Source organism: Hemicordylus capensis, chromosome 10 (assembly GCF_027244095.1).
Source record: "Hemicordylus capensis ecotype Gifberg chromosome 10, rHemCap1.1.pri, whole genome shotgun sequence".
In the NCBI taxonomy this organism is placed as follows: Eukaryota; Metazoa; Chordata; class Lepidosauria; order Squamata; family Cordylidae; genus Hemicordylus; species Hemicordylus capensis.
Window position 1 is genome coordinate 12,112,243 of NC_069666.1, and position 14,685 is coordinate 12,126,927.

Here is a 14,685-nt window from a genome sequence, read left to right on the forward strand (position 1 = left end):
TGGCGGACCTGTATGACGACCTTCAGAAGCCATACATCTAGTTCAGAAAATTATGATCCTGATCCCTACAATGTACCTCCACACCATCCTAGGTACCATGACTCTAGGGAGTTGTTCTGGGACCCATATCACTATTCACGTTACAACTCCAGGGAGGGTGCGTATTACAGATACCGCAACACCCTCCTTTGGATTCAAACCACCAGTACCGAATTGGCGCAACCCGCACCCCTCAACACTGCTTTAGAGACAGAGCCTTGGAGGGATCACTCCTGGGGCCAATCAAGATCGTGATCCCCTGTGCCATTCCAGCCTGATGATGCTGGACATGGGGTGCCCATCGCCCCTACATCACCAGTGGCTCCACGTCAGCCTGATGTTCCACCAATGCTGCCACAACTACCCAAGGTGCCTCTGGTCCCACCACTGCAGCTGATTCCACAACCACCTGCCTTGCCTCCCCAACCTGCTGTCCCCCCTCCTGCCCCGGAAGATCCAGACCAGGATGCGGACACTGCATCTGAACCAAACTTTGAAATCTCTGTACCTCTGCCCACGTCTCCAGGAGGTGGCGATTTTCTGGACTCGTCCCTGGAATCTCCTACTGAAGACTCGTGCCTCTGTTCTGAGCACTATCTGTAGAATGGCAAACTCATTGGGACTGCGGACCAAGGAAGTCCCTAAGCCTGAGACCAATCCAATTTTCGGGGTCACTGATTGCACAGTGCACATCAAAGTGGTGCTTCCGATGTTTAAATCACTATTGGATGTCACACTTAGCTTGTGCTAAGACCACTTCTATTCAGCCTACATCTCGAAGGATTGAATACCTTTACAGGGTCCAGTTCAATTATTGCACCTTCTTACAGTGCCACCCAGTGCCCAATTCTATAGTGGTGGAGGCAGCACAATCCCATGCTAAAAACAAGACTTTGACTGCCCCGGTGGATCAGGAAGGTCAGAAAGTGGATTCCATTGGTCACCATGTGTATTCTACCCCCTCTTGCATCTCAAGATATCAAATTACAAAGCATGCATGGGTAGATATAACCTGTTTTTATGGGGGAAAATTGGTCACTACTTAGACATGATGCCGGATGACCAGAAAAAACTGGCCCAAGTATTTTGTAACCAAGGCAGATATGTGGCAAAACAGCAGTTATATTGATCATGACACCAAGCAGACTGTGCTTCGATATCAATCAGATTCATAAATGATCTAGAAGTTGGGGTAGGCACCGCAGCGAGGTGGCCAGATTTGCAGATGACACCAAATTATTTTGGGTAGTCAAACCCACAACAGATTGCGAGAAGCTCCAAAAGGATCTCCCCAAACTGGGGGGTGGGTAACAAAATGGCAAATGTGGTTCAGTGTTAGCAAGTGTGAAGTGATGCATATTGGGTTTGGCCACATTTGGAGAACTGTGTACAGTCCTGGTCACCATACCTCAAAAAGGACATTATAGCACTGAAGAAGGTACAGAAAAGGGCAACCAAGATGATGAGGGGCTTAGAACACCTTCCTTACAAGGCAAAGCTACAACACCTGGGGCTTTTTAGTTTAGAAAAAAGACAACTGAGGGAAGATATGATAGAGGTCTATAAAATTATGCATGGAGTAGAGAGAGGGGACAGAGACAACTTTTTCTCCCTCTCTCATAACACTAGAACAAGAGGTCATCCCATGAAACTGATGGCCAAGAAATTTAGGACCAAAAAAGGAAGTACTTTTTCATACAATGCATAATTAACCTATGGAATTCTCTGCCACAATATGTGGTATATATTTGGACATTATGTCATTTACAGAGTTAATGCTTGTCGAAACAACCACCAAAGTGAGGTAGTAGTTAAAGGCCAGAGGTGGCGGGGGTGCCTCCTTAGAAAGGGACTTACAGTAGATGTGGCTGCTTTGTTGAATAGTTTTAGCAATTGTTACATTCTTCTATTATAATGTTTATGGGTTTTTGTTTGTTTAGTACTGTACACTGTCAGCCATTTTGAGCAGCTATTAGTTGGAAAGCTGGGCTTGAACGACTAAGATATTTTAAAGTTACTTACATAAATAGACAGACAGTCCCACTGATCTTGGTCCATTCAAACTCTCTGGTGCTATAAACGTGCTCAACTGAGCCGTGGACTGTGACTTGAATGCCTAGGCGGTAATCCTTGCAGCATTCCGTTGGAGTCATTACCATGGAATTTGCATTGGCTGGATACTATTTAATACAATCTGTATGGTTAGTTGGTTTGAGGCTCATGCAGTAACTAAGATGAACCGCAGATGTCTAAACTCTGCACTGCTGTATCAAGTGTCCCCACAGTCTTTGGAGATGCTAAAATAATGATCTCTTCCATGCACTTGGCCAGCACTTCATGTCTGGAACCCCCACCCCGGGGCCTCATACGGTTACAACACATCCTAAGAGGGGGGTAATAACCTTCACTTAGCTACTTAGCACCAAACCACCAGCACTTCCTGGCAAGCACTCATGGCATGACAACCATACTATACAGCAATCCTGGAATCATTTCGGTCCTTCCAAGAGCACTGAGTTTCAGACTGGTCCACGTCAGCAAAAGAATATCAGTGCAAACAGTTATTATCAACTAACTATGCGCAGTTACACATGAAATATTAGGAGAGGCTGCAGTGCTGGATGAAGCTAGACTGCAGATGCCATCAGGTTTATTACACTCTCCTTACTGATGAAATAGAACAACTAGTTTGCCTCTTCCACTGCAGGAAATGCCCATGGCAATTGCAGTCACTTTTGGTTTCAGCAAATGCTATTTTTAAAACTCTCTGACAGAGTGATACTGGATGGTCCACTATATAAAAGGACAACGTGTTACTTGTTGTTTAAGACAATAAAAGCAAATGACAAATCTGGAAAAGCTATTTTTCTTTCATAGATTTGGACAGTGGGGGCTGGGGGGTAAATATTTAAGTGGTTCTTAAGCATTCTGGTTCAAATTAAATTGGGCTTTAGATCTCAATGCCCTCAAAATGTGGAAGAGTCTGATCCACTGATCTTTCATAGCTGCGGGGGCAGTGACACCCCAATGGTGCTCTCTTCGTTGCCTACATGGGACAAAGGCTTGCAAAGGTCGTGGGGAGTGGGAGAGAGTGTGTGCAGAGCTATCTCTCCCAAAGAAGTGTATAGGTTGCCTTGTTGACCTGCACCATCTAGAGCTCAGGATCCAGACTTGGTTTGGCTTCATTCTACAATTCTGAATATTGCACAAGTATTAACCTGATGAAATTGGCAATATTTACACAATTTCTTCAGAAAAAGCCTTGACTCGGAATATCAAGACCTACTAGCCATCACCAGCCGAGCAAATGCTAAGCCATATGGCTTGGCTTGCCATAGGACTAATGGCAAAAATGGATGGATCAGTTCCCCTCCTTTCCATGTTTCTCTAAACTCCTCCTTGCCCTCAAATTTATCTTCTTTTGCTTCCAAATGCTTTACTACCCTTTTTCAGGCGGAGAGACATCCAAACAAGGCAAGGACAGTTAGGAATCTAGAGCTCTGCAAAGGAAAATTGCTGTAATATAATTCCTTCACATTGAAGGAGCTTCCTCACTGCCGAATTTAGATTTTTAAGGCCAGAAATGCATATGGTCCTAATTAAAGACTAAGGAGATCAATGGTTTGGATTTCAAGCTGAATCAATGACTAATTGGATATGAGATTATTTCCTCTTTTAAAATATTTCTTCTGCAATAGGCTCCCTTTGAATAAGGCATTTTCTTTACTGGTGTCAGCCTTAGACTCTTTAGAGCTGATATTCACCTACTGGCAAAATTTATGATTTTTTTTATTAAAAGATTTAATATACCACCCAATCCACAGACTCAGGGCAGTGTGCAAGATGCAAGAACAGCATATGAGACTTAAAAGAGAGGTGGGGGAGGGGGAGAGAGAGATTTAAAGGGCAATAATATAATAATAATAAATAATAATAATAAAAATAAAGAACTAACGCTGGAATCAAAGGTTTTTAAGAGAGCTGAGAGAGGCTCCTGGTGTACATGTGCGCATGCACACGCACACACTTACCTTTTTGTTCATTTGTCAAACACTTTTCGGAAGTAGTACAAGCCTGTATAAAACCTATATATACAGTATCATTGGTGAATGAGCAGTGGGTCTCGGCAGATTTGGCTTTGAGCATCAAAGACAAATCATTTGCACCTTGCCCCTGGTCCTGCACAGAAAGTGCTAGAAAGGACTACATTTCCCAGCATTCTCATGCACCTTTCCACTCAATTTCCACAATGTCACTGGGGCTTCCCACAGCTTCCCTTCCCTTTAAGGGCCTCTCCAGTGCTGTGCATCGACTGCTCTGGGCGGGGGGGGGGGGGAAGCAGCCACCTCTATGCACAGTGCAAATGATTCAGCTTCGACATTTAACGCAAAGGCCTAATGAGCTTGTACTGATTGTACCAAAAAAAAAACAAAAAAAAACCACCAGTGCAAATTTGAAAGGAATCGGTTTGAAAGTAATTCTTCTATTATCTGCCTCCAGCCAAATGCTTCTACCAACAAGGAGCATTACTTCACTGGCAGTGGAACAGAGCAGCACCATTTGATCCCAAAACTGGAGCAGAAACTACAGGAAGGCACCAAATTGCTTAAAGCAATAGAGAGCAGTGAAGTGTAGGGGTGTGTGTGTGGGGGGGTGGAGTATCCATCTCCTCCCCCTGCATCCCCCCTTTCATGCAAAGAGTAGACCCATCCCTGCTTCATTTGTGAATGGGACACATAAATGCATAAAATGCATGTGGCTGCCTTGTCATGTCCAGTTGGGCCTTGACAGTGGTAGTAAACTGGTGTTTGGGCTCAGTGGCTCCATTCCCTGAGGGGAATATCTTACAGTACTCACACATCAAGTCTCCCAGTCCTTAAGTTTCGCGTGTGTCTCGCGTATAGCTTACTGACTGTGTTGAGCAAACGATGGGTCTGTAGTTGGCAGGGTCATCCTTTCTGCCCTGGACAATGACTGGTATCCCCCAGTTTTTGGGGATTTGGCCAAGCAAATCGATATGGGTGAACAGCAAAGCCAAAATAGGGGCCCACCCGTCCAGATGATTTTTAATTGCCTCTGGCAGAATAAGGTCCTCTCCTAGGGCCTTCCCCGGTCTCAGTTGGGCAACAAGGCTCTTAATCTCAGATGTTCACACTGGTGCCCACACGGGTATCTTCTCAATGGCAAATGCAGAGCTGCCACACTCTGCAGCAGGGTTCTTGTAGAGCTCATGAAAGTAATTCTCCCAAACCCCTGGATAAATTTGGCAATCCATATGGCTCGGACCATTGCTAGTAGAATACATTGTGAGTTGCCAGAACATAGCTGAGTCCTTGGATCTGACGGCCTGGATGAGGCGCATCCAGTTATATTTCGTAACTTGTACTTTCTTTTCTGTTGAAGGAGGGCAACAGACAAGAGCTGGATTTATAGACTTGGTAGGTGGCGGAAAGGGCTTTTTTGGCATTGACGCAGTCCTTGTCAAACCACAACTTGGAACCGTGCTGATGCTGTACTGAAGGAGCACAGTTCCTATGAGCTAGGTGCTGTTGAAATTCCTGGACTAAGGTGTTGTAGGACTCCAAGGGCTCACCAGAGGGTTTAGTCGTTGTCAGGGATAATTGGATACGCTGAAAGTGTTCTGAGGCGAGTAGCTCGCTTATAGCTTGGACCAGAGGAGAGCTGGTCTTGTGGTAGCAAGCATGACTTGTCCCCTTAGCTAAGCAGGGTCTGCCCTGGTTGCATATGAATGGGAGACTTGATGTGTGAGCACTGTGAGATATTCCCCACAGGGGATGGAGCCGCTCTGGGAAGAGCAGAAGGTTCCAAGTACCCTCCCTGGCAGCATCTCCAAGATAGGGCTGAGAGATTCCTGCCTGCAACCTTGGAGAAACTGCTGCAAGTCTGTGAAAACAATACTGAGCTAGATAGACCAATGGTCTAACTCAGTCTATGGCAGCCTCCTATGTTCCTAAGACCCAGGAAGTGTCTATATCTCACTAATCCAGAATGAGAATCCATCAGGATGCCATAAATTCAGAGTTCTTATCTGACCAGGCAACATTTCCTAAACAAAGAGCTGAAGCATACCTTTTTCCCCTGAATGAATTTATAACTGGAGCTTCACTTGTGTATCCAAGAGGGTTTACTTCCAAAGTGTCTAAGAACTACTCACCCTCAGAGGAGTCCACCCCCCTGTATTTCTGTGTGGGTCGCTGCTGTTCTGGACGTACCTCCATAGTATTAGTATCCAACCAGACCCAATACCAAGATATGATGACTACCCTAGCAGAAGCTTACTGGAAAAGAACAAAACCAGGGCAGTGAGTCATGCAGAGACATATTGGACATCCTCCTCTCCAGATGGGTACTTGGAGTTTACAGGAGCCTTTAAATTATTTAATTCCTTTCTCACACCCACTGGCAGTTCTGTTGTGGCATACTGGTATGCCCCTGCACAGAGTGTAAGCATTACTATGATTAGGGTTATTATGATGTCAGTTAGAAATCATCTGGCTATAAATGTCTTCCTCTGGCATTAATCTGGCAATAATAGACAAGAATATTTTTCATTTCCAAAACAACAAGAGCTGATGATGTCATGTTTTGTCAGCAACCCAACCAAAGTTCATTTTCAGTGGCTTTTCAGACTTACCGACAGATGTCCACCAGCTGATCCAGTTCAGGACAGCTGCATTCGTACAAGTCCTTGCAGCTGGCATGACTCTGGTTCATTAGGTCCCCCAACAACTGGACTGAATCATCAGGTGCTTCCTGACATATCCTCTTAAACTCTAGCACTCTGGCGGCTTCACTGTACACATGCTTGGCACGCTGATATAATTTAAAAGTAGTCACTAAATTAAAGAAGGAATAAGAGGATTAAGGGAAGAACAAATGGAAATGTTTTTGCTTATAAGAATCCCCTTCAAACACAGGATCACGCTTTTGCTTTTGGGGCCACACTCTTGCTGCTGCCATCGCATCTGCCACATTTGATGTCTGTACATCCACATGCACCTTGCCATTGCACACTGCCCAGGTATGCCCATGAGCTTGCTCTGTGCTTGAGCTCCCAGAGAGAAGGATTCCCACCAGCGAGATCTAGGTAGATATGACACACAGCTTTACTTTTTTCTCTCTCTTTCATCCTTAGACCTATCTCCCCCTTCCTAATACAGCAACAAGCCTAACCAATCAATGTGTCGTTTCTTGTACCCCTATATGTCAAATCTAGCTGGTTTGAAATGCAAGGACATCAGTTTACCATCCAGTATTTACAACTGCCCCCCATTAAGACCAGAACACATGGGAATTGGCGGGGGGGGGCTGCTATGGTGATTAATGAACAAAATAACATCTCTTCAGAGATGCCAGGATTATTTGGATTGATATGAAACACAACTATTGTTAATAAGAATGGACCCAATAGGATGGGTGCCGAAATACATCATGGTTTTGGAATAGGATTAAAACCCATAAAAATGGGGAAAGTGACTACCCCACTGGAAATGACCCTCCTGGGAAGGGTCATTGAACAATGGAGGGAGCTTGCACAATTCCTAATTTACCAGCTCCATTCAGGAGTACATTTTGTCCTCAAGTTTATGAACTGGTCTCAGCTACTTTTGCACTGCACGATGCACAATGCCATTGCCGAATGGTTTACAGAGGTGGACAGAGAAGAAAGAGCATTCTTTGGTCAACAAGTCCTCTTTCCGGACTCTTTCCTTCTGAAGGCATTGTTTTACAATGGGGCAGTTTTAAAATGTGCATTTGTTTATGGCATATCTGAAGTTGCGTGAGAGTTTGCCATCACTCACACTCTCTTGTAAATCATCATCGAACAGTAGTAACCCAGAGAATGAACTGAAAACATGTCTGGTTTCAATTTGGAGGCAAATCTTGCCAAAGGCTGTGACTGATTCAGAGACCACCCTTCAGTAAAGCAACGCTTTGCTGGCCAGATTACCTTAAAGCACTTTGCGGTTCTCTCCAGCTCATCACGTTACGTATTGGCAACAGGGATCATCTTTTTACTCTGACCTGCCAGCCAGACGCTGGGAAGGCATGTTCTCAACAACATTCTGTCATGTAGGAGAAGGCTCTATAACCTCCACAGTTGGTTTTGCCTCTAATCTAGTGTCATCCTTTCAAAGCAATTATTACACCCCAAAATGACAGAAACCAGGGTTGCACTGTTGTTTTCGTAGACTCTCTTGCTAACATGGCTGTTTGCCAAACAAATGTTAATTAAGAAATGATATCATTTAATTAAAGCGCTCTGGCTTTATACTATTTTGCCTTTTCTTAAAGAAGGCCACAAGTGTTAGCAAATGGTCGATTCTGGCAGCAGGGAGTCGTGGTAGCTACTTTGACGTTTGCCACAGAGAACTCATAAGATGTGGGAGTGGTCAGCAAGGAGGAGAGCTGGTCTTATAGGGATCATGAATTATCCCCTTTGCTAAGCAGGGTCTGTCCTGACTGGCATTTGGATGGGTGACTACATGTGAGTGCTGTAAGATATCCTCCTTCGGGGATGGGGCCATAGCTCAGTGGAAGAGCATCTTTTTTGCATGCAGAAGGTCTATGTTTCGATCCCTGGCATCTCCAGGTATGGCTGGGAAAGACTCCTGCCTGAAACCTTGGAGAGCAACTGCCAGTCACTGTAGACAATACTGAGCTAGATGGGCCAATAATCTGGGTATAAGGCAGGTTCCTATGTTTCTATAGCCTTCAACTACATAGTTAAGACTACCATTACCGTACGACCCCTGCTTTCCAGATTTCTGAGAAATTGCCGAAAGGTGGTGACACTGAGCTGCACAGTGGGAAACTACAGAGAGCCCTCCTGTCTTTAAGATACCAGCATTGCTCAGGAAGCTTTCAGACTTCTATCACATGGCTCCAGTTTTTCTGAATTCATTCTATGTGAGTTGGTGAGTGGGCGAGAAGAAGCATTAGTTTTACAAAATATATTTCAATGGCTTTTCTTATGTGCTTCAGAAGTCAATTCTGGCCCCTGCACAATCAAAGCATCCATGGAAAGGCCTCAATTTGCAACTGCAGTCCTGAAAAATAGGTCACTGCAATGCTTCATTTTGCCAACACACCATGAGAGGACCACTGAACTGGAGCTTGGAGCCAGGCGCCCCAAGGAGGTCTCTTCTCCCTGGGTAGGGAACACATCTCTGTTGGGTCTAGATTCATGCTGTTGTACATACCTGCCTGGACCTTTGTCACTAATTTCTACATGCTTTCTTCAACCACACATGTTGCAAAGGCTGGCCCCCAATGTAAATCATCAATCAAAATCTGGGCTAAGAATATGGGGTACAGGTCCAACAATATCTGCTGAGATGAGAAATCTTTTGCTCCAAAAGCTCAAATTCTCCAGAGACAACGTCTGCAAGGAAACCTCACTTATTCAGCTGCCACAAAATTTAGGCATGCTTTTCTCCCCACTCAATTTTCAGGATTATGGCCCCCTCATTTCCATTTCTTAAACAACTAGATTTTGTGGAGAACTTCCAAATAGTCTACCAAAAAACAAATGTCTGTTTTACCGTAAAAGTCACAGCCCAATGTATGGTAAAAGCAAAAAGATTAATGCTCTTTATAGTGCTATCGTTTAAGTCTACAAAGTAGGCAGAAGTCTCTTTTTGCTCTAATGAGGCCGTTTCCCGACACTGTGGTTTCCCGGCATCACTAATCCGGGCAGACAACATTGCTCCAGCAAGTGGTTCTGATGTTGGGTAAACTCCACTTTCCAGCACTCAAATAACGTAATATAGTAGTAGAATTTTAAAGTTGGGAGGTGCCTTGAAGGTCTTCCAGCCCGTCTCTTTCTCAGTGCAGGAAACTGCTACCATAGTTTTGCCAAAGCAAATTTGTTTATTTTATTTATACATTTAAATCCTGCTCTTCCTTCATGGGGCCCAGAGCAATCTACATGGTTATGTTTATCCCCACAACAACCCTATGAGAGAGGTTAGGCTGAGACATAAAGGACTGGCCCAGAGTCACCTAGTGAGTTTCATGGCCAAATGGGAATCTGAGCTCAGGTTTCCCCGATCCTAGCCCAACACTCTTACCACTAGACCATGCTGGGTCTATAAAATGATCTAAAAATCATCAAAGCAAATGCAAGTATCACACCTGTATTAGGATGGTGATGGCACTTGCACTAGTACCATAGGCTATTGTACATTGGATGGTATCCATATGTCAGACTTGGTTCCTTTGAGGTCCAGGGTGAGGTGTAGCCAGCAAGGTGCAGAGTCTCCTGGTTGCTCCCACCATGAAGGGAGCCTGACACAAAAGGCTTTAAAAGGGACTGGGGATACCACCTGATTTGCTCTGTCCTGTTTGTAAAGACCCTTCCTTATTGGTAGAGTTCCTAGAAAAGGACCTTCTGCCTAGAAAAGCAGGTTTCTAGGTTTGCAAACTCTGCATGTGAAGATTCAATGCGGAAACAACACTTCAGAGCAAAAAGCAAATGTCAATGAGATAGATGCAATCCAGAAGTGATAGGAAGGTACTGTAGATCTGGTCTTCAGGTAGTAATCTACTCTTCTGAAGTAATAATCTATTCTCCTGAAGAGGTTGAGTTAATCGACTTAGGTTGAGCTATGATAATCTTCTGGCAAGTGCCAGAAATTGATTTTCTAGCTTTTGGTTTCCATTCCATAAAAACTGTTTTGCATACAATTCAGAAAGGCTCAAGAAATAGATGCTAATGAAACCTCCTCCAAATCCACAGGAAATGTCTTCAAAACCATCAATCCAGCCCTAGATAAATAGGGTATTAAGAAATTCAAACCAATTCTGACTTTTAAGAACATGCTTTTAAGTGTGATTTATGTTTTATTTTTATATATATATATATATATATATATATATATATATATATATATAAAAATAAAAATAAAAATAAAAATAAAAATAAAAATAAAAATAAAAATAAAACATGCATTACATAGAGTCAGTGTGCTGGAGTGGTTAGGGTGTTGGAGTAGTATCAAGAAGACCTGAGTTCAAATCTCCAGTCATTAAACTCACTGGGTGACTGAGTCAGTTACTCATCTCTCAGCCTAGCTTCCCTACAGGTTTATTGTGAGGATAATACATAACGATATACACCACTCTGGGCTCCTTGCAGGAATTAAAAAAAAAAATGTGTGTGTTCTAAAAAATCAATTCTGTGGTTTCCCATAATGAACTGTCACGTTTGCTAAGCTAGGCCTCCCTTGGTTTGCATTTGGATAGGTAACTACGTATGAGTGCTGTAAGATATTCCCCTTAGAGGATGGGAAGCATCGCTCAGTAGCAGAGCATCTCCTTGGCTGCATCCCAGGACCAACCCCTGGCAGCATCTCCAGTAGGGTGGGAGAGACTCCCGCCTGAAATCTTGCAGTGCTGCTGCCATTCACTGTTGACAATGCCATAGCAGCAACTTGGGGAGCCTTGCATACTCTACTGGATTGGCCTTGATATACTTCTGAATTAATGGGAATCCAGTTTGCAGTTTATTGCCTTTATTAGCCAGCTGCGATCAAATCTGCTCTATCTGAAACTTATTATTGGCCTTTCGTTCACAATTATTTATTATGACACAGCTGCCATGGTTTCAAGTCATGGCTCCAACACTACTTAGGTGTAATGGGGGAAGCCAGTCTATTAGTTCACAAAAGGGATGGCACAGACCATAGATCTCCTTTTCAAGTTGCCGGGGGGCAGGGGGAGCAATATTTTTGATCTAAAGAGACTGAATAGAATAGTCTAAAAATTCCTACTCAGTGCCGTCATTTCAGGCTGGGGAATGGAGCAAGATTTGCAGCAAGGGCTCTCTCTTGGATATATTCAATATGACGTCGCCCAAAAGCAGTGGATTTTAAGAGCATTTGTAGTGTTTACTTCATAAAAATTAAAGATACACAGTTCTGAAGTATGAAATTTGAAATACTTCTTGTGCACCACCCAGAGCCTTTGGATGGGGTGGTATAGAAATGTAATAAATTATAATGTAATGTAATGTAAAAATGACACCACTCACCCATTCTAAATTAGATAATTATTTGCCATCCCTCTAACTGCCCTCAATAGAAGAGTTTTCTATTGCCCTGTGCCACAAAATAAGAAATCACTCACACTGAGAATCCCACACATTCTAAGCAGACTATTCATCACTCAGTGAGCACAGCCTGACCTTTTGGAAATAAAGCACATGGAGTCAAGGGAGCAAAAATGACCTCTTTGGAGACATGTGCGTGAAGAGATGGATGCCCACCACTCTAATATTAGACTTTTATTTTTGCTAAAACAGCAGTGCCTTATAGGGAGTCTCGGACATTTAAATCCTACCCCCATTTTATTGCTCAGAGAATTAAACCGCCTTTTAAAAATACTTCTCATTTTACCAAAACTGCAGGATTGCAAACCTAGAAAGAACCTCTGGGATTATCAAGAGCAAGCATCCCATTGTGATCTCCAGCACTAGACCAGGCCTGTACAGCTCAGCATCAGAACATCGGTTTTACATGCTGAAGGTTCCAGGTTCAACCCCTGGCATCTCCAAGTAGGGCTGGGAAAGACCCTGGTCAAAGACCTTGGAGAGCTGCTGCCAGTCTGTGTAGACAATACGGAGCTAGATGGCCCAATCACACTCAGTTCACAGCAGCTTCTTATGATGCCTATGATTGAGCAAGTTGTACATTGCTGACCAGCAGGCTGGGAGGTTATTCCCAGAAGCATCTGCTTCAGGTTTGGGGACTCCCAGAGACTGGGAAGCTGGCTGGCAGGAGGGGTAGAGACAGCCATGGTGCAAAACAGGCAGAAGGCAAAGTTTCTGAGCAGGCAAAGAGACCAAGGGGTGAGAGGGAACAGAGTCAAAAACTTGAGGGAAATATCTTACAGTGCTCGCATGTAGTCACCCATCAAAATACAAACCAGGGCAAACCTTGCTTAGCAAAGGGAATAATTCATGCTCACTACTGCAAGACCAGCTCTCCACCCCTCATAGAGAACCACCACATGGAATTCTTTGCCATGGGATGTAGTGATGTCCACCAGCTTAGATGACTTTGGAAGGGCTTCGATAAATCCATGGAGGACAGGTCTATCAATGGCTACAGGTCTGGTGGCTGTGGGCCACCTCCAGCCTCGAGAGGCACAATGCCTCTCAATACCAGCTGCAGAGGAGCAACAGCAGGACAGAGGGCATGCACATTCCTCTTGCCTGTGGGCTTCCCAGAGGCATCTGGTGGGCAACTGTGTGAAACAGGTTGCTGGACTAGATGGGCCTTAGGCTTGATCCAGCAGGGCTGTTATTATGTTCAAAAGTTACTAAATGCTTGCTCTGAGATAACCACTCCTTGGAATTATTGAGTGACATATGTTGACAACTCAACGACCTGATTTGCTGAAACTGTAGAGCGCTTTGTGATTTATTTTGTCAGTCATTATCATCCAGGGCATAAAGTTGTCTTTTAAATAAAGAAAGAGATACTTCCAAACCCACAAAAGGCTGATTGGATGCTTTGAACTCCCAGGATAATTCCACCCCTTCATTTATATGTCGACATTAGATGGCAACTTTTTTAATATATTAGAAGGAACAAAACAATTTCAAATACTTCACATAAGGAGCGGGGAGAAATCCCACATTTTATGGGGAAATGAAGGCCCTGTTTTATGGTGGAAAGTCTTGCTGGAACATCTTACATACTCATTCAGTGAGTATATTATTTATTTTTTTAAAATCCAAAGTATGAAGCAAAGCAAAACAGACCAGACAATAGTAGAGTACTCCACAGATGCGCAATAAATAATCTAGAAATGACCCATCCTTCAAATGCAGCTAGACATCTCCTTTCTTGTCCAAAACGGTCCTAAAATTGAATTAAGGCTTTTGGCTTGAATCATGCAAGCTTGATGAGATAGCAGAGGCCAGTGGGGAACCAGAGGATATTAGTAGCCCGACAGTATGTAATGTGACTACCATATTCAGGGGCCAACCCCATCCCACCAGCCTGCGTATAGGGTACAGTGAAGGCATATGCATTCTTATCATCTTTAATCTTCTTAAAGGGTTGCTAACTTGTATGGCATTTGTCTCCTCCATCAAAGAGCAGATGTGTTTAATGAGGCATAGCGTAGTGGTTAGAGTGTTGGACTAGGACCGGGAAGACCTGAGTTCGAATCCCCATTCAACAATGAAACTCACTGGGTGACTCTGGGCCAGTCATGTATCTCTCAGCCTAATCTACCTCACAGGGTTGTGAGGATAAAAATAAGCATGCACACCGCTCTGAGCGGGATATGTAATAAATAAAATAATAAAAAATAAATAAATATGATTTGGGTAATTGAAAATAACAAAAGCATGAAATGCAAAACAGGCCAGGTTGTGCCCTCCTGGGGCCAAAGCTGCAGTCTTAACACAAACATTTGCATTTATAATAAGATGACATTTTACTGCACGAGATGAAAGCGTGATGTAGGATCAAGAATATGTTCTGTAAGTATTACTATGAAGCACTCAGAGATCTGGCAAGGATGTCACATTTGTTCTTCCTAGGAAGGAAGGTAGTAGGCCTGTGCAGAATCACACATTTTGGATGGGATCTGAATCCAATCTGAAACCAT

At 43.7% G+C, this 14,685-nt stretch overlaps 1 protein-coding gene across 3 annotated transcripts in view; it reads right to left on the minus strand.

The window, feature by feature from the left end:
- GALK2 (galactokinase 2) overlaps window positions 1–14,685 on the minus strand; it is a 65,160-nt gene that overhangs the window by 2,458 nt on the left and 48,017 nt on the right. For all 3 annotated transcript variants that reach the window (XM_053273044.1, XM_053273043.1, XM_053273045.1), the window contains one exon: window positions 6,695–6,896. In XM_053273044.1, the coding sequence (XP_053129019.1) occupies window positions 6,695–6,896 (202 nt within the window). The remainder of the gene's footprint in view (window positions 1–6,694; window positions 6,897–14,685) is intronic.